Genomic DNA, 26375 nt, shown 5'->3' on the forward strand with positions numbered 1-26375 from the left:
ATGTGGTTAAAAATGACAAAAGAACCTAAGCTAATATTGACAATAGATTTGGACTGTGTAACACGACTGAACTGGAATATCAAACATTAAGCATAATAAGGAAAGAGTGAAATCCAGAGGAATTTGAACTGACATGGACCTGATTAGAGAGCAAGTGCAACATTGCAGCCTACGTCTCCCTTCAGATGAACCATTCCTCGAATTGTGTTGCTAATCAAAAAACACACTTGAACCAGGAATGTGTCATACCCTTCTGAAATGGCAACAGGAGACACTGAAGTACTACTCTATATACTTGTACTCCTATCTCTGTGGCATATTTCCATTGACTTCTGTATTTAATTATAGATAAAGATAGGGTAGATAATAGTACTGTAAATGCTACCATGTGTCACATGCTTCATGTGCTTAATCTTGCTAACTACTGAACTGCATTTGTTTACAATTAATTGCTTTAAACCATTTGAAATGTTCTGCAGTCTACAAATGTTCTTATTTTCACAACATCCTAGGGACTCTGAATCCCCAGGGAGAGTTCAATACGTGTCCACACAGACACACACACACAGTCTCCAGAGAACAGTTCAGCCCGTGGTAATCACTAGCCAGCGGTACAAAATATCAGTTTAGCCTGAGTGTGTGGGACTTGTGGGCAGCATAGAGCTGCACTGCGGTGCTCTAATCTCAAGTGTATTTACTCCTGGGCATTAAGCAAGCTCCAAGGATAAACACAAGTGTTCTCTTTGTCAAAGTTCACCCTGTCTGAGCTGTTCAGCTGACCTAAAAAAACAGTTAGCACCTGTAAGACTGGGCTCACTGTTCACTGAGCCAAAGACAAAAGAAGAGCAGTCACACCACTGCACACAAGACTGACTCATAGCCACGCTGTCAAAAGCGCAAGGGGAGAGAGAGCAGGAGAAGAGAGAACTCAGTGAGGAGAAATGAATCAGAGGGAGAGAATGGAAGCACAGTATAAAGCATTGTTGAATCAACAGTGTGTATCATTAGATTTAACACTCATATTGTCATTATGTAAAACCATGGGTATTTCAGGATATCTAGACCAACTTCAATTCTCGCAAGAGACAAGGAATTTTCATTTCAAGTCTGTGTGTAACAGACAGAAAAAAGACATGACAGAACAAAAGGCAAGTGTGCACACACTAATGCTGTATTTCACCCCAGAACTCATGGTTACTCATAGTGTGCTCTATTTAATGCTTAGAGTTCTGAGCTGAAGCAGAGCTTAGAGCTCCTCTTTGTAAAATCTGACTGTGTGTCTGTCTTTGTTGATTAATTTGAACATAATGGGCTGTTAAACAGTGTCTGCCCCATTGATCCAAAGTGTGCATTAAAAACTGCACTAAAAATTAGTGCATTAAAATCTGCATCAGCTTCTTCTTCATTATGACATTATGACCTCATAATCTCTAAAGTGGCAGTAAGAATCACTCACTGGACAACTCAATGTTCATCAGGACTGACCAGATCTCAGAACACACACACACTTGCAAAATGGAAAAAAAATCTATTCATCAACCAATTCATGGTTGTGGTACATAAATAATGTCCATTCAAAATACAAAAAAACAAAAAACAAAACTATGTCTCTCCAAAATACCAATATAAGCTTCCACATCAATGGTACCTTCACATACCAGTCACACAGCTTCAGGGACCTGGAGGTTGTGGGTTCAAATCCCACTCCTGGTGACTGTCTGTGAGGAGTTTGGTGTGTTCTCCCCGTGTCCACGTGGGTTTCCATAAACAGACTTTAGAGCAGTAAGGCTCTTTATGGGGTATTTAATCATGTACATGTAGTACAGTGAACTGCATTAAGGATGGTCAGTTCTTGAACCCAGCCAATTACAACTGACCTATAGTCCAGATAAATAAACAGAACTCTGGTGAAAAACTCCAGTGTGCAGAGTATTGATCCCTGCATTATACCAGTGTTTTTTATCACACCACTGACTTCCAGCTGCAGCAGCTTGAGCCTAAAGTTCCCTTAGAGCACAGAGGGCCGTTAGAGGACGAATGAAGGAGGAGAGGTGGAGGCTGGCCGTGGGCAGACAGGAGTGTCAGGACTGATCTGACTCAGTAGACATGCCTTTCCTTCTCCCAAACACCCACTTTCTCTACTCCACTGCATTTCTAAAATATGCATGGCCTACATTCCTTTCCCAATCCCAACTTCAAATCGTTGTCTCTCTCTTTCTTGTGTGCTCACTCTCTACTTCTTTCTCTCTGTGACTGCCATACTCTCTCTCTCTCTCTCTGTGTACTTTAGACTACAGAGTCTATCCTGTTTCATTCTCTCTCTCTCTCTCTCTCTCTCTCTCTCTCTCTCGCATTATCTCCCTCTCTCTCCCTCTGTGACTGCCATACTCTCTCTCTCTCTGTATACTTTAGGCTACAGAGACTATCCTGTTTCATTCTCTCTCTTGCTTTATCACCCTCTCTCATGGTGTCACATGTTTTTCACCCTCTCTCCCTCTTATGTATATTCTCTCTCTCTCTCTCTCTCTCTCTCTCTCTCTCTCTCTCTCTCTCTCTCTCATTTTGCGCAGCTCCTCATTATTCGAGCTTGACCCAATTTTCTGTTTGCTCCACTGCAGCAGCTCAGTGGGCTCTGCTGCTTAGGGGCAGACTGGCTTTCCTTGGCAGGTTCCTCCACAACCAGGTCCCCCTACACATCTCGACACACCACACTTCACTAAGCACTTAATGGACCAGTACGAACTGCTCTTTGTCTACAAGTAGGGGAGTCATGAGCCGACAATTAAGCTGGGACGCTTCTATTGCAGCCTGAAGAATGAAGGGGTACAGCCTGGGTTTGACTTAATCTGCTTATTATTGCTTTTCATCAGATTTCTAAATGGATCCGTCTGATTTAGTTTTCAAGCTACAGTTGAAGCCAAATATTGAACTGCCCCATTCAAATCAAGCTGTTACAAAGCTGTTTTCTTAGTGCACTTCTCTAAGCACTGTACGGTGGCTTGAGTACAGATACTCTGTCTTTTGTTTGTTGGCCCCATAGATAAATCCTATGCACACAACAACAGAAATGTGTAAGAATTTGTCTGCTCCACAACTGAACCGTAAGATGTCACAGTTGTTCTGGATTGGAACGTGTGAAGGTTCTTCTGCAAAAAAATTCATTTTTACATTATAGTTCTCCAACCTCTCTTGGCCCTTTGAAATTAAACAGGCTTGAAGACAGATTTACGTTTAAATGTGCACAATTATGATTATTTGCCTCATTGAGAAACAGTCTGGATAGTATTATACCAGGATGTACTGACAAAGCTAAACTGCTATGGGCTGATACAAGTGGCTATATGTAAATGTGGTGGTTTGCATGTTAAACTAATAACTGACTTCATTTTTCAGCTACATTTTCATAACTGCACTGTAAGAACAGGGGAGTGAACATCATGTTCTAAAACATCAATGTTTACCTCATACATCAAAGTCTTTCATTAAAAAATGAGTATATGGGCCCTTTAATACAGGATTAAATGTGCAACTTGAGTAGAAAGATTTATTTCCTTTTTTCACCCATCTGCTCTCTGGTTTTCTCTGGTATTCTCATTTTAAAAAAATAATCTTTCATAATCATCCTATGATGGACATCAGAATCTTGATCTTGATGATTTAGGTTGCATAACAGCATTATCTTGTGCAGGCTGCAATCTTGCTGAACAAAATGGCTTTTCAGTATGTAATACCTGAAAACCTTAAAGTAATGCATCAATAAAATGCAAAAAAAAGACAATAAAAAGACAATAAAAAGAAAAAAAAAGTATTTTGTTTTAAATATATATATATATATATATATATATATATTTGACCAAATATTCAGGCAGTTTCTGCACCTTCAACCTCCAGTGGAAGGTTGTTCCTCGTCTTAAATCCTAAACACAAGAAGGCTCTGGTCAATCAGTCTATTCCAGCCTTGACACCCATCTTTATCTTGCTTTGTCAAAACAAGGGCTGTTGCCACATCTAACATGAGGGTCAAGCTGTCTACAGGCTACTTAAACTACTCCAATCATTTAGAAGAAATGTCGAGTGCAACATTTGTTTTCCATTAGAGACAAAAACTATTTTTTCTAGGAATCAGTGAAGTGCTCACAATCACAAACTTCATAGTGAACATAATAATGGCCATTGACTTAGGGTTATAAGGTTTGGTCCAATATATGTGCTCTCCTTCAAGCTGGATGTGAAAGCCAAGCTTAAATTTCCTGGGTTGACTGTCAACAAGTGAAATCTCCAGTGTGATGTGAATACAGCTCCTATCTGATGAGGCTAACAACAAAACAAACCATTCCGTTATGCCAAAAAAGCACCAACAAGAGCCAGATGATCTGGGTTAAAGGACGAGCTTGGGTCAGACTGGAGGATTTACTGTGTGTGAGTGGTTTTCTGGTAGTGAGCCACACTGGGTCACACACCAAGATCGAGAAAACAATATTACGTAACCAAGAAGCCTGACGATAATGGGAGCTTTCACTGGAAGTGGCAAGCTTTTCAAACTCATGTACTGACTTGAGTGTTCCTTGTCTTTCTTACTGAGTTGTGAATTTTTCATGTAAAATCATGGCCAACATCAGCATGTATAAAAGACAGAAGACAAGACAACTTCATTTATATAGCATATTTAAAAGACAACAAGTGTCAGCCAAAGTGCTGTACAGTAAAATAAGAACTAAGAATAAATTATAAATTGAGATAAGGTAAGATTTTCTGTTTTAAGATAAAACTAATTAAAAAAATACATAAAACCTATAAAACAAGCAAAGAGGACCACACAATATCTCTATGAGGATTCAAATGTCAAGACAGAAAGGCAAGTGTATCTGTCAGAATTGTCCTGTCTGTTTATGTGACCATGACGGCTGCTCAGATTTGCCTTGTTTAGTCTTGTCTTTGGGCTGGTTTCTTTCTGACCTCTAAAATTATCAGCACAGATAAACACACCACAACTTCCCTGTCATTTGTTGGATATATTTTGGTTCTTTGTTTACGATCAAAGGAAACAGGATGAGGGATAGACTTCAGTCAAATAAGGCTACAGCCACCAGTTAGCAAATTACATGATGTTAATTGGTAGCTACAGGCTTCCGTGTGTTTAATTCAGATCTGATCAACTTACTAATTCATATATTTTTTTTTACACATCAGCTATTCAGTGTTCTTTAGTGAGACTGACCACATACTACGTTGCTTTTTAGCTTCCTCAAAAATATGCTAATCATCCTTCACTGTACGGTCATCTTTCTTATTGAAAATGTTGACAGATACATGAACTCTGCATAAAGTTTTGCTTGCACATTTCTTTGCAGTTTTATTTTCACTTGTATTACAAAGGAACTTTGTTTGATATGTGATATGAGAAGAGAGAAAAAGAAAAAAGCTGGCAAAACATCACTAATGTTGAAAAATACGTAGCTGTAAAATTAGCTAATCTCTTTCTACACTGAACACTACCCTCAATCCAGTTTTTTTTTTGTAAAGTAACACTTACCAAAAATTTCCCCATTCTTGGCGTACTCTGTCACAAGGTACAGCATATTCTTGGTCTCCATGACCTGTATAAAAGCAGAAAATATTATATAATATCAGTGTATGATTTCACTAATAATTCACAGAATGTGAACAGAAACGTTCGAACCCTGAGTGTAAAACCAAAAGAGTAGAGGATGTTACTACAGAAAATCAGGAACAAACTTCTTAGTAATACCTTCATTTTAGTAGAAATATTTGATTCATTAAGAGCCGAAATGAAAGACCAATGATTTCTCTAGTAATTACAGGTTCTTGCTATATTCTGTCCATCAAAAAAAAGGTGCTACTGAAATGTTGGGAGGGGGTTTAGTAGTTGAAAATTGTTTGAAGATAAAAATGTTTTAACATTTGCTTAATTTGGTTAAAATGTATTTCCTAAGGTGGTCTGAGGCCATCAGATTTTAAAGTAATTTTAAAGCATCTTGGGCACATGATAATAATCAAGACAGGGTCTAAGGCCGATCAAATTACACAAATGACCCTCTACTAAACGCATGCTTGCAAAGTGCAGTGTTTAAAATACTTTGTGAATCATAGAGCCATCATCAACACTAGAATGAAAGAGAACGTGCAAACTGAAAGATGAGTAGATAACGGAGCCTCAAGCTAAAGAAATAAAACTTGTGAAACAATAATATGAAACCACATGGAGGCTTATTTTGCATTGAGATGTTACAAAATAAAAACAATAAATGCATTTCACGTTGTTGCAGAATGTGTCTGATTTTGACAAAAAAAAAAACAGCACAAGTCTGAGTGGATCAGGCCCAGAGCGCCTCATGCAGCAAGCTTGATGATCCAGTAGGATGACAAAGACAAACAAACCACATGGCGAGAGCACAGTGGGTTCATGCACAGGACAGAACAACAGGTCCATGTTCAAATGGACAAAATGTACAGGGCCTGCTGTTGTCCTTGTGGCAGCATTCATATGTCTCATTTAGTTAACGGCACAATGGAGCGGGCATGAATCAGACTGGCTCGCTGTTGCTTGGCCAGATCGCAAGCTCAATTCATAAAGCCATGACAGAGCCAGTGATGTGTGGGTGGGTTCCAAAATTAGCCAACAAAAAATAAATAAATAAATAAAAAATACAAGAGATGAATAGAGCTAAATGTAGGCAGGATTCCGGATCTACTATAAATCTTATATATGCAGCCAGGCCTAGAAAATAACACTACCGCAGGCCATTTGCGCCGGCAATTGGATTGGATTTACTGATACAGCTGCTTCATTTGTACAGAGAAGGTCTTGTTTAAATCAACATTATTGGAACACAACTGCTTTCTACAGGATTTTTTCACATTGCCTTTTAAAGACAATATGCTGTTGACTAATAAAGTCAGCAGCAAAGTCCAAAACATGAATCATGTTCCTAAGCCATGTTTTCCTTTCCAGAAACTTGTCTAGATGGAAGCCATGATCTCAGGACATTTTCATAACATCCCAACCACAAAGTACTTCTGGTCCAAATCAACTGCCAAATATGCAAATGCCTGGAAATAACTAGAATCATCTCATGCAAATGTCCGTGTTACACCGTACAACTGTCCTGCTAAGTTCAACATGACAAACCACTGGTGTTGTGTCACTTCATCTTTAATGACAGGTCACACTGCTGTGAAACTGTCATCGCACAGCAATTAGACATGCAATGACATAAACATGAAGCTGCAGAAGAGGAGAAGCAAAGAAAAATTCTCATGGGGGACAAAACCTTAGCTGCCTGTTCCCTTGCACGTAACATTTGTACCAGGCTCTGTGCCAGAGTCCTTTATTCAGGTATCCATGTGGAAAATAACCTGTGCTTAACTGTGCAGTTTATAGTAAAACTAAGTGTAAAAGCAACACTTTTTTATCTGGTTCCAAACACTGAAGAATACCCCGAATCAAACACAGAGTGATTATGTGAAGAATAAACTTTGTGAAATAAAGGAGTATAGCATAATCAAAGCAAAGTTTATTAAAACCCGAGGTTGTAATATATTAGCCACAAAAAGCATTTACACATCTGTGAATATCGCACAAAAAATATCCAGTTAAAAACCAATTCTCTCTTTCTCTGCTCTGAAGACACTTTGCATTAAATTGTTCACCAATATGCCAAAACATTCAAGTGACTTTCTGCACTCATTTTCCATATTATTCCAAACTGCAGCAACTGACTTTGCACCTAAAAGGTGTGTCTAATGCAGCAGCCAATAAGAAGGCACCATTTAAAACCTCCAGGAGCATTGCTGTGCCTCATCCACTTGTACCAGCACAACTCACATTAACATGCCACCGCTAGGTCAATGCGGTGCTGCGACTACACCACCCCCAGATAATACCTGCTGCATGTACAGTGTACATTTTAGGACATACTCAGACCTCAGCCTGAGTTTTTAGACAACAAAAGTGTTCATTCTCATTAAAAAGCAGACGAGTAAATATATGTGTCAAATCTTGGACATCACGCCTACTTCAATCACTATTCTGTAATGGTGAGGACCACCACAGAGCAGCACTGAGAGTGTTAAACCCACACAGCCTCATGCCTAAAGAAATCTCTTTTGTACTGTTTGGTACAATAATATGTTGTTAGCCTAGAAAATACCATCACCCAAAGAATCAGGTTGAGACACATGACTTCAAACTTTGTATTAAAAATGCACTGTACATTTCTATTCATCAGGTACGAGCAACAATAAGGTTCAGCGATTTTCAGTTGTGGAAATGTGCTTAAATCTTAAACAAATGTGTGTGGTTACCTTTATTTTCCTCGCAGTCCAGAACAAGTGTAAATAGATATAAGGGCTGGACGATATGTCCAAATTCTATATCATGATATATTTCTTAATTTTGGTTGAAACAATACATTCCAGTTTCAATATGAACAATATAAAAGCCACAGAAAAACTGCCAAATACACACATGAAACTTGAAATCAACACCTAACATCAACCTCATCGCTTTGTCAATAATAATATTTTTAAACTAACTTTAAAATTGAGTGTAATAAAGTGACAGCAGTGCCCTTAACTGTCAGTCAGTGACAGATGCTGTAAATAATGTATACTGAAATATTGAAAATGTGTTTCAAAATCATTGAAAAATTTATATTGTGATATATACTGATGTTAAATAATTTTCCAGCCTTAATTGAAATATAATTGCAATGGAATACAGTGCATATGGATACCACCTCTTACATGAGGATACCACCCCTACAGTTTGCATGAAATAAATCAATAAATGAAGGAAAGGTTTTTAAGCCCCCTGTAAATGAGGTTTTACTGTCACTGGAGGCTGTTACCGCAGTAATGTGGTTAACCATGGCCAGGCACAGGCCTACACTGTACATTTTCTGGTTCACTGAGACAGACCTGAAAAATTATAATTACAGGGTAATGTTGTAAATATATGACGTAGGGCCTGGGCCACAGATAAATATTGACCAACTGTCATATTTCAGTGTGTGAATGTGTGCTTGCGTATGTGGACCCTGGTTTCAGGCAGATGAGGTTGAGGGAAGCTGGGGGTTTGCGATGAGGCAGCGACAGCCTGCCGAGCTGCCCTCTGTTTACGTGGCCCGAGAGGAAATGACTAATTGACCCATGTGGCCTGAATGGAAGAGTTGTTGGAAATAATGATACACCGCTATTACACAGCCACACTTGGACTGACGCCGCTTGGTTGTATAATAATGAAGCGCTGTTCACATTCCCAACAACCGAAGTGAACCAGAGCCTTATGTAATGGGGCTGGGAAGTAACTCTGAAAGAAGAGTTATCTCAAGTGGGCTTTTGGGACGAAAGGTTCGTCTGCTATTGAAGCCCGGACTCCAGAGGGCAAATCGACTTTCTACTGTAGCACAGGCCAACATCCAGTCAAACTACTTTTAATGAGTGCTCATGAAAGTCTCAAGAGATAGGGAAGAGTTAGTCATTAACTGCAGTCTGAGAGCTGACGACATCCACATGGGACAAGTACAGTTAACACTAACAGTTGGAAAAAAGTAGCAGAACAAGTGGTTTAAACTTGTGTGAATTAATACTAATTATTTCTCTCTCATCAACCATAAAAATGGTTCTTGGAGAGACCTTTTAGAAATGGCAACTGTACATAATGGTGAGCATTTAAAAAGCACCAACTATTCTTAGTTGAATGGTTCTTTATGTTATAAAATGGTTCTAGGTGGCACCAAATAAGGGTTTGGGTCCTATATGTAACCCTTTTTAAGCTAGGAATGAGGATTTCTGAAATTAAGCGAAGTGCAGACTCCTCTCTCATTTTTTCTTGCTTTAATTTAAAGCCATAAAACTGTAGTCTATGATATGTAGAGTACACACACAATGTACCCCCATGACATTGCACTGAGGATCTATGATCTACACTGCCCCAGTGCACCAAACGCTGGCTGGCCAAAAGAAACCTGTACGCGGTCGGCAGTGAGAGAGCCAGCATGCAGCTTCTAGAGACTTGAATGCTGGCAAGAGGGCAGCGGTAAGGTTGGGGTGGGCTACAGTGCATTTCCGGAAAATGTATTCCTTCTTTACTAGTTTAATACAGTCCAGATGCATAAGATTTTTCACTGAGGAGAGGTGAGAAAACTTTCTATACAAACATCCCCCGACACATCACTCCACTCCCATCGGGGCTTTAGAGACTGAATGCGCTAGAAGGCAGTGTCTTTAACAAGGAGTGTGACATAAACATTGGTTCTGTGGCAGACCTGCCAAATTGTGTCCTGCCCACTAAAAATCCAACAAAAGATATTTGCGGGAAAAAAAGAAAAAATAATTCCTCAAAATACAAAATCATTCTTTCTGTGCCACTTCACAGCACATTCATCACAACTATATAGATCAAGGTCAGAAGAAGAAGTATGAAAATGGTGGAGGTGGGAGGGTTCGTACCCTCCTCTAGAAGTTACATAGTGCAGTTTCTGCAGTGCTGAGCCCAGATTAGCAATAACAGAGGCTCTAATCTCACTATTTCAGTTCAGTGAAGCACCACAATTATTCTGAAACTCTAATTCTAAGATAAAAATACTACCTAGTGTTGCTTAAACTTTGACACACTTTTGTGAACATGTATTTTATGTCACGTGTACATTTTTGCCACGATTTTCACTTTGACCTTGAAACAAACACAACAATCAAATACAATAAAAAATATAGGCTAACTCTTTGCAAAACTCACAAAGTAATAAATGTGTAATTATGTAATTACACCTCCATAACAGCACAATGAGAGCTATGACTCTTGACATCTAAGGGCTGATAACATTAGTGAGCTAAAAGTTACCTGGTACAGCTTAATGATATGTGGGTGGTCCAGCATTTTCATGATCTTGACTTCACGATAGATCTTCTCCAGGTTCACTGAGTCCAGTTGGGTCTTGTCTATGATCTTTATAGCCACCTGTTGAATCAAGGGCACAGCAAACACACTATAGTTAGCAGCCAGACTAATGCCTGAGGCTACAGCCTGTGTGTATTCATTAGACTCAGAGCTGCCTGTGATGTGAGCAGATCCGGCCTTTACAAGCCCTGGTGCAGATTAAAAGCAGGTCACATGTGAGAAAAGCAGTCACACACCTGTCTGATGAAGCTAAATATCCTGTGCATGATTAACTAGCTTAATAATTCAAATAATTCCCTCAGGCAAAAGATCACTGGTGGAGAAGGCACAGTAGACTAAACTCGATGGCCCAGGGATGATGACGTGTTAATCTTCACATAGTCCAGGCAAAGACATAAGAGCACAATCTTGGGCTCTGTAGGACACCACTTTTTCAATGACGGGGAGATGTGCCTGCTGTGTCCTGGAGCCTGAAGTCCACTGTTTTTCTGCCCAGTAGATCTGCCCAGCCAACAGCAATTTGCTGACAGCATAGTCATTTGTTTGCCTGATTTTCTAATCATTTTCTAAACCATTTAACCTGTATGTGGATCATCATGCTCATAACTACATGCCTTACATAATATTAGGGTACAAATAAGTTTTGAAGTGTGTGTGTGTGTGTGTGTGTGTGTGTGTGATATAGATTTTTAATTCAAAACCTTATATATTCAAAAGCTCATGTCATTTTGTGGTAACTGTAGCATAGGCAAGGCAAGTTTATTTGTAGAACACCTCTCATAAAAAAACAATTCAAAGTGCTTTACAGAAAAAAACAGTTAAATTTAAAGCAAGAAAAATCATAAAAGTCCAATAAAATAATTAAAATATTGCAGTAAAATTGCATGGTCTCAAAGGAACACTATGTACTATGTTTATCTTAAAATTACAGCTTCAAAATCATTGTGATGCTCCACTGAGATGTAATTGGGAGACGAGAGTGTCTGTCTTTGCTACTCTGGGTTCAGCACTGCAGAAACTGCACTGTGTAACTTTTGGAGGACCACCCCCTCCTCTTTCCCATTAAGATCAGTACAGTGCTGTAAAAATAAATTACACCTGGGGGCCCCAATAAAAAAAAAATCTTACCCAGTGTAATAACAAAATACTACTGTGGTTTTATTTTATTTTTTTATATTTTATTTTAACTAAAAGTATTTACACACTACCTTCACAACCACTAACACAAAAATCACCTTCAAATCATCTAAACCAAAATGCACACTTAATTTTGGATACAATATTATTTCCCAAAACAGAGCAGATCTTTAGACATGCTTTTGCTGTGCTTTTTTCATTGATGACGTATAAACATTTTACTTTTTTATTGAATAAACTGACATTTTCATTTTTTAAAACTATGAGACAGTTACCACAAAATGACAAAACAGTGGGAGAATGTTTAATTACTGATTTACAATTATATATATTAAAAAAATAACTTTAAAACTTATTTGTACACCTAATATTTACAAAGGCATTACACAAACACTAAGCCCTGTAGGGTGTATGAAGTTAAGCACAGCTCTCACCAGTATAATACCACAATTATGGTGTGAACAATGTGTATTATTCCTCACATGTACCTCACTGCAGTAGAAATTGCAGATTCTAAACTCGCACTCTGTACCAAATTTGTTGGTAGAAGGTCTAGATATTTCTGACTGATGATTTTGACCTAAACTGTTCTTGCCAAATTGTTGTCACTTTTCGTAATTAAAAACTCACCACACTGAAAAGGGCAATCTTGAAGCTTTCAGAATTTAATGTAAAGCTAAGCTTTTGATTATGCAAACCTTTCATAAGCCAGACTGGCCTGAGTTTGAAATCCCTTGTGTTTCTTCGGAACTGGTTTTTACAAACAGCGTAAACATGTGATGTCAGATATCATTGCACAGACATTTTCACTAGAATTGTTCTAATCATTTTGCCACGGTCAAGGCGAAACGCTGCACAGTTAGTCATCGCTAGCAGTGAGTCGGGTGAATTGTCCAGCTGACCAGTGAATGCCCTCTGAGGTCATGGACGATGCTTGCACCAGGCATGGAGCAAAGTTCTGAACAACAAGACATGGCTCTTGGAACAGCCAGTGTTCAGGTCATCCGTGAAAGAGAAAGAGACTATTTATTAAACACACAGATAAAGAATGGTGCCTCTTCAACACAAACCCAAGCAGCCCCACATTAGCGTGAGTCACGTCAAGAGCAGCAAGAGAGACGTCAGCCCTGTACAACATAATCCTCTTAACTATGTTAATTCCCTGACACACTGCACCCCTGCGAAATTCGACATCTTCTTTGCAGATGCTGCTCCTGCAGAGTTGCCCGAACCCAAAACAGATCCAATGGTGGCCTGAAGAATGGTGAACTGTAATTTAAAAATGCACTTTCCCTATTGGCTGCGATCACAATAGAAGATAAAGGGCTTAGGTCTATATCTCAGCACCAGAGCAAAAAAAATAATCAAAGATATCAAACAGAGAAGAACAAGCCTTGGCTGCTCAACAAGGGCATCTACACAAACATGGGCATCAGGTATGCTGTTGACGGAGGACTTATTATCACAAAATCGCTACTGCTGGTTATGCAACCAGGGCGACTGAGCGGCATGCTCCAGATATCTGCTTGTACACGTAAGCCAGAGATCACTTCTGCAAGAGCTAGCAAAGGTTCATTATTTTGACCTCAACACTTTTTCACTAGCTGGGGACCTTTCAAAATAACCTGCAGAGGGTGAGCAGTCAGCCAGTGTGAGATGTACATTCTTATAAAGTCTTATAATTACACTCCAACCTGCTGCAAACAATGGAGCAATCGAGCTGCGACCAATGGTTTTAGTGAGCCCTTCGTCTTATAATAATAATTCCTTAACAACAAATCTCACCAGTCTGCGTCTGTTATGACAACACAACACAAAACAAGCAACCCGTCTGCTCATCTCCCTCGCTTTCATGGTAACCATTTCCAAACAGATCATTCACTTATTTACAACTGTAAAAGCGTAATTGTTAAACTTTAGATGAACATTAGATGCCACTGGTTCAGAGTGTGTGTGTGTGTTTGGGGGGGGTCATAATATTTCTTGATATGTCAAGATATTTACTGTTGTATGGAAGAGCAGAATGTTTATGTGACGCTGGGCCACTGAGCTAAAACGCCTGTCTTCATCATTCACTGCATTTCTTTTTCTCGTGGCACGTCATCATGACAGCGATCCGAGCAGATGCCATCTGTTATTGGTTTATCTTTCTACCTAATCTGAAAACAACTGCTGCCCACTTCACTTTGACATGTAGACATTTCTGATGAGCCGAACAACAGAAGTGCTGCAGGATTACGTGGGGTCAGCGAGGGAGGAAATGCTTCGATGTTTAAGATGCGGGCTGTCACATAAGTCAGTAATTTAGAAAAAAAAAGGGGGCAAGCAAGGAAGAGCAGGGCAAAGATGGTTAAAACTTGAAAGACTATTGGAAAGCATTGGAAAAAGCGGGGAGTATTAGGATAAAGCAGGGAATAACCAGGGAAGAGGCGGTGGAAGCCAGGAGGAAAAGCCGGGAAGAGCAGGGAAATAAGAAACGAACCAGGAAAGAGGGAAGAGCAAAGGAAAGCGTGGAAAGGAACTGTAAATCAGGGAAGAGCTAGGAAACAGGGAAAAGCAAGAGAAAGCATGAAAAATAAGAAAAGAGCAGTGGAAAGCCTGGAAAAACAAAAAAACAAGGAAGAGCATGAGAAAGCCGTGAAGAGAATGGGAAAGCATGAAAAAAAGAAGGGAAGAGCAGAGGAATGCAGGGGAAACAGGGAAAACCAGGGGACAGGCAGAGGAAAGCAGGGAAGTGCCCACCTGGTTGCACTGTGCACTACCCTGCAGCAGCGTGGCAACCCGAGCAGAGGTCAGAGAGATCAAGGCAGCTACTTCTGTTATTTTCTCACGTGCGGCTGTGACAACTGTGCTGCTGTTGTGAGGAACTGAACACGTTCTCACAACGGAAACGTGCAGCAGAAACAACAACACGAGCTGGAGCGAGAAGTTTTCCCACACACACAAGCGCGCGCTTTCTCCAACTTCCAGTCTCTATCTCTCTCTCTCTCTCTCTCTCTCTCTCTCACTCACCTCGGTCTTGGTAATGCGGTGTCTCGCCAGCTTGACCACGGCGAAGTTGCCCTTGCCGAGAGTGCGCTCGATGTCGTAGAAGCCCACACGGACCGGGGCCCGGAGCGCTGCTTTTTGGTGACAGTCAGCCATGACCATGCTTTTTGGTAAGAGCGCTCGAGGAGAGGGGAGATAGAACACACACACACATACACACACAGCCCCGAGACAAGATAACGAGGCGGCGAGAACAGGCCCCCTCTGCTCCCCTCCCCTCCTCCTGTTAAATCCCCTCCGTTAACATAAACAGACTAAATAAAACTCCCCGACTGCTCGCTGCTCCACTGAGGAGAAAGGAGCCGTTCAGCGGGACTCCCAGAGTGTCACCCCAGCCCCGTCCTTTTCTCTCCGTTCTCTCTTCCTCTCTGTCTCTCTCTCTCTATGCTCTGTCCACTCTCTGATACAATACCGCTCTAATGTTTCAGCTCCATTAGCCACAGCGCACGAGTTGGACTCGCGCGAGGAGGCGTCGTGTTCTCAACGCTGACGTGAATTGACGTCAGAGCTTATAGGGGTATTTGTACAGGGGGCGGGGCCTCGAGGCCCGTCCACGCTTCGGTGCCAATCCGTTGTCAAGGCGACCAGCAGCCACGTCTTACGTCAGCGGGCTGTTTCAACCGCTTAGGAGAAAAAAGACAAAAAGAAAGAGAAAAAAGAAAGAAATTGTTTGATTCGGTTTTGGTTGAACCGACTCCCGATTCGGACTCATTCGAATCGAACACTTCGGTTATTCGATTAACTGATTCGCGAGTGCCATCGATTTCATCCTCTTCTCCTCCAGGATTCAGAGTGAACTTTATTTCGATACTTTAAGCTCTCAAGCGGACATTTCACTCTGAAACTTCCACACATATTTTCATACTATGTCATACTATTATTCATAAATAATCATATGATTTAAATTGTTCTTCCCATCCTAATATTTTATTTACGTTTGCAGATCTGCATCATTTTTACCACCCCTGTTAATCTCTCTCCACATTGTTTGTTAATTTGACTGTCATGATCATTTTAGCCTAGATTTCTAAATATATATTGGCTATATGCGTATTTACAAACCATCTGTAGTAATGTTCTATTACAAAGAGTGCTTTCGTGTTGTTTGTTTGGGATTTGTATAATGCAGGTAAAATGTTTGATACAAATATGTCAAGCTAAAGCTACTACATTGCTAAAAGTATAGTATGTTTGCCACATATATAATTCCTCTAATTCAATGTTGTTTACAATTTCTTCAAATTGTTATTTTACTATTTTCAAGTTCACATTGTAAAACTTTTAAATGTCTCTTATACTATAAATGTCATAACTTGTCGAATTGGTTCAGGCTTTGTTTGCCAGACTGTGAGGATTAAAAGGTTTCCAGTTTTATTAGTGTACTGAGACTTGATCTTGAATGGCTTTTGCTTAATGTGTGCTCTTTTGAGAACTGGTTTGCTTGCCGAATTTTTTCTCTACTTTTAAACTGAAATGTTGAAATATAATTGTGTTTGTATCCTGAGGCATACTGGTGTGAAGTAGCGCTTCAGTCAGTTTAACCAGGGTGTAAATTTAGGTACATTACCCACCCCCATTTTACCTTTAACACTGAGTAAATCTAATTACACCAAACACACAAAAGCTCAACAGGACAGCATTTAATTAGCATAAAAACAAGTCTCTCTCTCTCTTTCTCCCTCTGTGTGTATAAACAAGGCTAGTAAGAGGTTATCTGAGTTTGCCCAAACAACAACACCCATAAGAACTACAGTGTTATCCAGTATTAACTCTTCAGATAATAATTTGGTTATAAAGTTGCAGTGAAACTTCTTTATAAAATTTACAAATATAAAAAAAATTATCAGCATAGGAACCGACGTTACAGCTAATGTAAAATGCTAAAGATCAAAATAGAGATCTGTGAACAAAAGCATGCTCTACCCACAGAACAAAACAAACAAACAAATAATAATAATTAGGCCTTAAATTAATATTTATTAAATATGATTCAAAATATGTGTAATAGAGGGATAAATGTAGCCCAACACTTTAAAAATAATCCATTCTGGACTCCTACTCATACACCTTTGTAGCATCTGTAGTTCTTTATTTTTTCTTTAGATGGTCATAAATGTGATTGCTTCTGCTGTAGTATTCACACTGTTCAAATATATCAGTTAAGCGAATAAACTCCAGTAAACATACAACAAAACACAGGTAACACCAATGGGAGACTGCTAACATGCAGCGACATCTGCTGGATCAACACATAATTGCTGTCCTCTGTTACATAAAATGTATTTCAGCTACCTCTACTTTAAAGAGCTTAACCTTTTGAAGAATATAGGATTTTGATAAAACCCTATATTGATGTTAGTAAAAGATTGTAACAGTAAAATGTACATATTAGGGATATCCCAACATCAAATTGCAGATGAAGCAACAAAAACACAATTTCTATTATTACAATGTTATAATATGATGTTAATTTCAACACATTTGTTAAATCATGTCTTAATATTCATATGTAGTAATGCTAAGGTAGGCCTCATGAATTCTCAAAGATTACAGAGCTATATAAAAACAAGAATCATAAATCTTTCTCAACTTGCCATAAAATTGGCTCAAAATGTTACAAGAGTATCAGTGAAATATATTTGTTACTGTTGCTCCTCTCTCCTAAGAGGCTTTTCACCAATACCATATGGCCTTTATTAAACCTCAGGGATGCCCCTGACCAGATGTTTAAGAATGACTGAAAGTTAAAACTGTACCAACAACCAACCTGGAGGATTTTAGAAGCAAAAGGTTAGTCATTTTCAAAAATATTATAAAACCTTTTAAGACACAGATTATAATATATACATATACACACAGAAATCACTAGAATCACTTATTGTTATGAACACTATGAAATCAACCAAATCAAAAAATATTGTGAGAAAATTTCACTTCAGGACGATTTCAAAGTGTATGTGTTAGGGTGTTGTTAGCGGTCTGGATCATCCGAGCTAAGCAAAATTGACATTGTTTTTGCCTACGAACTGGGAGACCATTCCAGAATCATCTGAGTATGAAAAACAAAGGGTACTTCAATGGGCATCCGTTGGAGAAAGCCCTCTCTGAGGCAGGCATGGATATTGTTCAGATGAGCAGAAGGGTCAGGGCACTATCGTGAGAATTTCCGAACTAACTGTCCTGTTCCCGGACACCGGCGTCCACTGAGGAAGTGTCTGCGAGGTGATCACACCTCTTCTTTGTACTGGGTTTTGGAGACCTGGGCCTACCCTCCACCATTCACATGACCACGGTAGCCTTCACTGCAGGTCACTACAGGGCATGTTAACATCCAGAGATGGGACAAGAGGGAGTCTGAGGCAGAGTTTCAGCTGTGTACAGCTCAGTGGATATGTACCAGTGTCTCAGCCTTGGTCCCATCAGTGGATATCTTCAGTATCCATAGATGTCATTGTCCACCCACCCTGCCTCCACAGCTGCTGGACTACGACAGGTCTCATAGATGTCATTGGTGACGAACCCCACTGAACCGCTTGGCACATTCTCATAGTCCTGAAACTGGCTGCAGGGTCCTCTGACGTTAAATGTTCTGCTGATTTCTGAGCTCATGTACTCCAGGTGGGCCCCTTGTTTGTTGGGGTTGTCTGCAAAAGTGTGGCTACACTTTTTAAGAGCCTCAGCAGATAACCACTGACCAGGCACAGCATAAATTTCATTTTGTTCCTTTCTCCTGAAAAGACAGAGCAATCAGACAATAGTGGTGGGTCAAAGAGCAAAAATTCAGTATTAGGATACTTTATTATATTTAAAAAAAAAAAAAAAAAGCACAACCATTTTAATACAAGCTTTCACATGATTATACTGAACTAAATCCATATGTAAAGGGCCAATTCTGTTCTATTGGATTCCGCCAGTGTTCCTAAAGCTGTATTTTGTAACAATCTGTGAATGTGTGAAGGCCTCTCTGATGAAAAAAGGTATTGCAGGCACCATCCTGGATTGTGTGGAACTGGATTGTGAGTGTGTTGCCAAAGTGTTCTGAAGTAAATTCAGTTAAACCTTGGAAGAGATGTATTCCAAGAATATAAGTGAGTTATGAACTACCGTTCTAACGCTGATTTGGCATCTAATACTCAAATACCCAACCCATCAAGACCGAGGTTAATAGTTACATATGACATGAGCTGAAACCCCCCTCTGAGACTATTTTAGGCATAGTTTTAACAAAAAAATCCTACATGGTGAAACTTTAAATGCATATTGGGAAGCATTTCAGACAGCTTCATATTCAGCTGGATTCTCGTGACTGAATTGGTTCCCTCAAAGCTATAGTTTGGTCAAAAATCCAATTTACAGACTTTCTCTCTTTTCCTAAATTTGGTCAATCAGCGAACTGAATGATGACTGAAGTTTTCATTTGCTTGAAAACAACAACATATAACCATCCATTCATACTGTGCAAACTGCACAATTATATAGTTACATGCCTCAAACTGCATTGTTGTGTACAGAATTAAAAACTAAGTTAGACTGCTTTAATTATTTAATATTACATTTTTATAGAATAAATAATCTTACATTTTTATGTAAATATGTTTTGAAGCAAGTTCATTCTGTAACATACCCAGTGCTATATTGTAGCTTTAAGCATCTGTTACTTGTTAACTACAAGCAAACATCAGACAGAAACATTTCTTGGCTGATCGACATTGGAATCCAGGAAGGGAAATGTGTAAATTAGATTTATTTTACTGAACAATCCATTTAAACATGTAATAACTCACTTCCTGGCCATGACTCTATAGCAGAAGACCCCTGAGGCGACCAATATGAGCAGAAGCAATACAGGCACTGTAGCCAGGAGGATGTAGTAAACATTGATATTTTCATCTGAAAGAGAAACTGAGAGAAGGAACAGAGGGAAAATAATAATAATAATAATAATAATACAACTAGGCATAAAATCAATAATAAAATTGGATTTTGTCTTAAATGGACAAGACAAAAAGGAGCGGGTAATTAAACATTACCTGATGATTCAGAGAATCCACTCTTTATCTTTTCATAATCCAGTGTGACAGGCTGTTGTTTTGGTTTCAGATTTATCTTCGGTATATCTTAAAGAAAACATTACTGTCAATCAATTCAAGAAATGTTACAACATTCAATATATGCCCAATAATTTGTAGACACCAACATGTTCAGTGTTTTTTCTGAATAAGGAATTTACCTGTTTATGAAAGCTTTGTTGAACACTCAATTCTGGCACAGGGCAGTATTTGTAAACATGGCAAGAACTAAATTCACTTGAAACATATAAGTAATCCAAGATGGATATTCTATACCTGTGATTATCAAGTTTGCAGCCAAGATTTTTCTGATTTATGATGTCCATTTAAATTAGTGTTTTTAAGCTTTTGACATTTTCCCAGCCCCAAAACTTGATACTCTAATAGTGAGGTTCTATGAAGAACAATTTGGTTCTTACAGGTTTTAAATTAGTGAAGATAATTTAATCCTGTGTTTACACGTGGCTTCTGTATGCAGCATTTCTGCATTGCTGTATACTCAAGTATTTAAAAGTAAATATAACACACTCTGGAATTAAGTAGTAACACAGATTTTATACATGCAGAACTGTACAAAAAAGTCCAGACTTCATTCATTTAATTTATTTTTTTTGTCTGTGTCATGAAAAGCAACTGTGGCTGGACTGAAAATTAAATAAGAGGATTTTTCAGAATGTTATACTATACATCAATATCCCGAACAACGAGACCATCACAGTTTATCCTTCTGAAAATAGTACCCAGTTTTAGGATTTACTAAACATGTTTGAAATCTTTTATTACATTTTATTTCTTTTTGAACACACTAATATTGTCTATGTTGAAATCAAATTACTGTTCAAGGATATTCTTAACTTTAATATTAACAGAATTTTTCTATTGTCCAAATTTGTTTGTGCCCCTTCAAATCAACAAATGAGAATACACTGGAACAGCCTATAGTTGAATATCTTACTAGGTTTCATGGTGGCATGACTGAGAGGCATACATAGACTTAGTAGCTAGTCTTACTAAAGTCTGTGTCCCTGCAGTGCTGTGTGTACCTGTGAGAGCAGTGGAATTTCCTGCAGGAGTAGGAACCGGAGAATTTTCTAAACACAGACAGACAGGGGGAAAAAGAGCTTATGATCTGCAATAATTCTCTTACGTAATGTCTCAGTAGTCTAAACAGCAGGGCTTCAGCATAATACATAGCATACCTGAGTACTTGCATACAAAGTTGTTCTTGGTAGTGCAGCTTATATCAGTCCACTTGAACATGTAGCGGTCCTTTAGAGCAGGTGAAGTGCTGGGCCTGTGGTACAGTGCCACACAATGCTCATAACCACATGAGGGCTCATTCCAGAGCCAATTCCTGCAACAGGCAATGCAATATTTAAATAGATTTATTATGGATAAGGTAATCTATTGTATGAAATGCAATTCTGAACAAAATTACTGATCGATACAACAAATGTGTTTTCTCATTATGTAAATGTTGCAACATTTTCATCATTCATTCATTGTCTGTAACCGCTTATCCAGTTCAGGGTCGCAATGGGTCCGGAATCACTGGGCACAAGGCAGTAACACATCCTGGAGGGGGCGCCAGTCCTTCACAGGACAAGACACACTCACACATTCACTCACACCTATGAATAATTGAGTCGCTAATCCACCTGACAACGTGTGTTCTTGGACACCCGGAGGAAACCCACGCGGACTCGGGGAGAACGCACCAAACTCCTACATTTTCATTATAATTAGGAAATTTTCCAATTGCACATGAAAGGAAAACAAATCCCAAGGCTTTTCACAGTTTATAGACCAAAAAAGAAGCACTAAGTATTTTAGAGGAATCGGCTGTTACCCGGTGTCTGCTGTCTGTTCACACTGGCTAAAAGAAGAATGATAACTTAATCCCCATTACTGCTTAACTAATTTCTTCTTACGCTCCCCTTCGTCCTTGTGCAAACTAAACATTAAAAATAAAAATATGATTAAAACAATGATTCTGACAGGGTTTCCCCTACACATAAAACTGCACCAGTGTTCCAGTGTGACAGTCACTCACAAGACTACTCACCGTGTAGATGTTTTCCATGGATGTTTTCAAATTTTAGACATTCAACACATCTGTTTGTCAATCTCCAATATGAATGGAATTAAAAAATTAGTTGTTGATATAGAAAATAGAACAGATGGAAGGGAATATATCTGCTTTTTAAGGAGATGTGAATGTGGCTGGTAGAGTGCATTTTTAGTGTTACAAAACTCAACATCTAGGCCCAATGCAGGAAGGCTTTACTGATGTAGTAGGTATTCCAGCACTTACAAATCAAGAACAAGCCTCAAAAATAACTGAATCCTGTTCATCTCACATGGAGTCACATGGAGGCATGTGCCAGAGTGTCTCTCTATCACCAACTGACAAATTAAAATAGAACTGCTCTTTTTATAGGCCACTACATTCATTGTAAATCTATAATTCTTCATTCATATCAGATTCATACATCTTCATACATCTGTTGGCACACTGCTCTTTGTTTGTTTAGCTCTGGTTTCCACTAGAGGAGGAAGAGCCCCCCACTTTTAAGTCTTACTTCCTCTCAAGGTTTCTTCCTTATGCTGAGGGAGCTTTTCCTTGCCACAGTGGCACTGGCTTGCTCACTAAGGGCTAGGACCTGGAATTCTGACAAGAGCAGTTGTAAAAATGCTCTATAAACAACAGTGAATTTCAATGAAATAAATATATACTGACCCAAATTAACTAGCTAAAGCTGAGTGACCCAGTCTGGGCCACTGCAAGGGGACTCTTGCAGGCCATAAACACCAGGCTGTTGTAAATATGTCTGATAAGATACATAAGCATAAAACCTCAAGGTTCACAGTATATATAAAGTAATATTAATGACAGTTTAGTCATTTTGAACTCAGTAACAAGGAGTATACCTTTGTCAGCATCATTCAGAAATAACTGGGCAAACCTTCACTCATTCAGCTTCCTAGGTCATAAATAAGAGGCTGCAGCCTAAATCATACCTGAAGGTGCTGTGGCTATGATCCAGCCAGTAATACTGTGAAGAGCAATCGCCACCTCCTGAGCCTGGATTCCTTCGCAACCCAATCCAGAAATCCCCATCAGTGGCCCGTAAGTCCTGTATGAACTTCTCTATCAGCCTCTGCTCATTTTCTGTCTCGATGCTGAGCAGCTCTCCATCATCCTCCCTGCATGTCCGCCTTGCCTCCTCAAAGCCCACCCTCAATCGACTGTCGTGGTGATACAGAATCTTAAAGCAGGGCTTTTCAGTGCCCCGACGACATATTCTCTGACCTGCCATGTAGACACAAAAATAATGCATGTTAAAATGGACAGCACAATATACAAAATGTTGACTAATAATAATTGTATTGGTACTTTTTGATGTTACATTATTGCTCTATTTATATATTATTTTCCAGCTGATCAAACCTCACATAAGATATAGTGATGCTTATTGTGTATCATACAAATGCCTTAAAGTAATTTGATAATATATATTTGCATATTGCCTAGCCATACTCATGAGTTTTAAGCTCTTAGTTAACGTCATATGCTTAGAGCTCTGAGGTTAAACAGATCTTCAAACTCCACACAAAATGCTACTGCATGGAAAAGTGGAAAACAAACGAAAAGTTAAAGATACCTCAATGTATCTCAACCTTGGCACATGTGTCATTCATTCATTCATTATCTGTAACCGCTTATCCAATTCAGGGTCGCAGTGGGTCCAGAGCCTACCTCGAATCAATGGGTGCAAGGCGGGAATACACCCTGGAGGGGGCGCCAGTGCTTCACAGGGCAACACACACACACACATTCACACCTACAGACAATTCTGTGTTGCCAATCCACCTACCAACGTGTGTTTTTGGACTGTGGGAGGAAACCGGAGCACCCGGAGGAAACCCACGCGGACACGGGGAGAACACACCAACTCCTCACAGACAGTCACCCAGAGCGGGAATCGAATCCACAACCTCCAGGTCCCTGGAGCTGTGTGACTGTGACACTACCTGCTGCACCACAGTGCCGCCCACATGTGTCATTTACGTTTTTATTTAAAGGAGGCAATAGTAAAATGGTGGTAAACCAAATGTAAAACTACTAAAACCCTTTTTCTAAAAACTAATGTAAAACAACTTTTGAGTATCAGAGAATATGCTCAATACCATTTCACGAGGTAAAAAAAAAAACCCTGATGCCTGAAAAATAGCTTATGGTATGTGTCCAATTGCCACCTCTCCTTGAAGTATCCTATTAATTTCACTGTGGAGAGCTGCCACATGCTGCGTCTGCGTCGAACAGGTTGGTACATAATACAAGTGTTGGCACATTATACAAGAGACACTCCCACTGTCGTGTGCAGAGAAATCCATTTTGGCGAAATGCAGTCAAAAACATGCAAGTGAACAAGTACCATTAGATGTATCTACACACCTTTGCTTTCTTTCAGTATTCACGGATCATTAAATACGCAATTAGCCCCTGCCTCAATCTCCAACTAGCCTTCCGTCACTGGCCGGCAGCTGGAAAGCCACACCCTGGAAGTTGGTGGGACAGATTCCTTAGGTTTATGACATAAAAAATGCTGGCTGTCTGTTGAATTTATTGTCCTCTTATTTCACTCATGACACATTTTCTAGCCAATTAAAACTCCACACGGACACATTAATCTGACACTGACAGCCTTCTGGGTCCATTCTGATTTGCTGCCAACTGACAAATTCGCATTAACTTAATTAAAATCTCATTAACACACACTCACATCGTTAACATCTTAACCAATGAATTATGTTGAAAATTTGGGAAAGAAAATGGTGGACTTTCCCTTTAACATCAATCAACTATTTTTCAAAAACAAACTCGTCCTGTGTCTTTTAAGATAGCTATCCTACATAACACCAGTTTAAGTTTGTGAATGCTTTAGTTTTAGATTTAATTCGACAAAAAAGGGTAAAAGTTACAAAAAATCGCTCTCTCCCACACTATAACAAGCCTTGCTTCTAAACTTCAACACTGCTACGAACCAAATTCGTATTGAGGGCTTTTTAGAGAGAGGCTAACCGAATAATAAGTCGACAGATTTACTCTCAGTAGTTTATCGCATAGCACATACAGTGGTGTTGTGGTAGTTTAAAGTTCAAAACACCCACTCACATGACAGCAGTTAGTGAATAGGCCCACTGACCGTTAGCTTTTCTCCATACGTTATTCTCTATACATCCGCATACTTACTGGAGAACCCTCTTAACGCGCCGCAGGGATGATAACAAACGGCCAAAACCGTCCCAATCAGTTTCATAAAATCCATTTCTACATATTTTTTTTCCCTAGAAGACGTGCAGGAGGAGGGCGAACTGTTGCTGTTCCACTTTGTTCTCGGAGACGCGAGTCCTCGCTCAAATCTCCAGCAGGAACACTTCAGAGTTTCCAGTCTGACGCTCCAGACTCAGACTGGCTCCTTGTACTCGCCACAGCCTCAGAAGGACTTTCCGTTCCACCTTAAACAGCGCCCACATATCGTTAAAATGCAGCGTTTACGAGGCGCCTGAATGCGACTACTGCACCACTTAAGGTGGAAAGGCACAGCAATAATCCAGATTCATTTTCATGACAGGGAAACAAATTCTCCACTTTATTCCTCCTTTTCGGCATTACTTCGTGTGTGTGTAGATTTTAATGAAACATAAATCAACTGAAATGTAGGAATATGAGCAAATTATGTAGTCGTTTTTGACTCCACATTCAGTTTGAGTAGTTTACATTCACTTCAGGTTTCTGCAGTTGCATTCTCTCTCTCTCTCTCTCTCTCTCTCTCTCTCTCTCTCTCTCACACACACACTCACACACACACACACACACACACACAGTGAGAGGTAACCCTAATCCCACCCTAAACTTAACCTTTAACTGTCCCCTAACCTTCACGTATCCCGTTCTCCGCCCTAAGCCTAACACTACAGAAACCTTAACCCTATCGTATCTACCCTATAATTACCCAAACATTTACTCTAACCCATGTAGCCTTATATTATTGAAATACCGAATTACAAAAGCACCATAGTGATAGTTATTCAGATATGGGGAAAAAAATCCCACAAACTATTTAAAAACGAGGTACTGATTTTTAAGAATATATTACACTTTTTCCTCCTCTAGCTGGTAAGAATAGTGCTTC

At 39.4% G+C, this 26375-nt stretch overlaps 2 protein-coding genes across 2 annotated transcripts in view; both read right to left on the minus strand.

Moving 5' to 3' along the window:
* Positions 1–15563, minus strand: part of sik2b (salt-inducible kinase 2b) — a 46678-nt gene extending 31115 nt beyond the window's left edge. Inside the window, exons 1-3 of the mRNA XM_066662744.1 lie at positions 15071–15563; positions 10865–10981; positions 5534–5597 (exon numbers count right to left, since the gene is read on the minus strand). Of these exons, the coding sequence (XP_066518841.1) occupies positions 5534–5597; positions 10865–10981; positions 15071–15208 (319 nt within the window). The 5' untranslated portion in view covers positions 15209–15563. The remainder of the gene's footprint in view (positions 1–5533; positions 5598–10864; positions 10982–15070) is intronic.
* A 1278-nt stretch (positions 15564–16841) lies between these two features.
* Positions 16842–25774, minus strand: laynb (layilin b). Its single transcript, XM_066678147.1, has 7 exons — positions 25433–25774; positions 23197–23488; positions 21375–21529; positions 21219–21266; positions 20137–20223; positions 19891–20008; positions 16842–18836 (listed from the first exon to the last, which is right to left on the minus strand). Exons 1-7 carry the CDS (start codon positions 25506–25508, stop codon positions 18539–18541), a joined length of 1074 nt encoding a protein of 357 aa, XP_066534244.1. The 5' UTR covers positions 25509–25774; the 3' UTR covers positions 16842–18538.
* Positions 25775–26375: the final 601 nt, after the last annotated feature.

The sequence above is a fragment of the Hoplias malabaricus genome, chromosome 1 (assembly GCF_029633855.1).
Source record: "Hoplias malabaricus isolate fHopMal1 chromosome 1, fHopMal1.hap1, whole genome shotgun sequence".
Taxonomy (NCBI): Eukaryota; Metazoa; Chordata; class Actinopteri; order Characiformes; family Erythrinidae; genus Hoplias; species Hoplias malabaricus.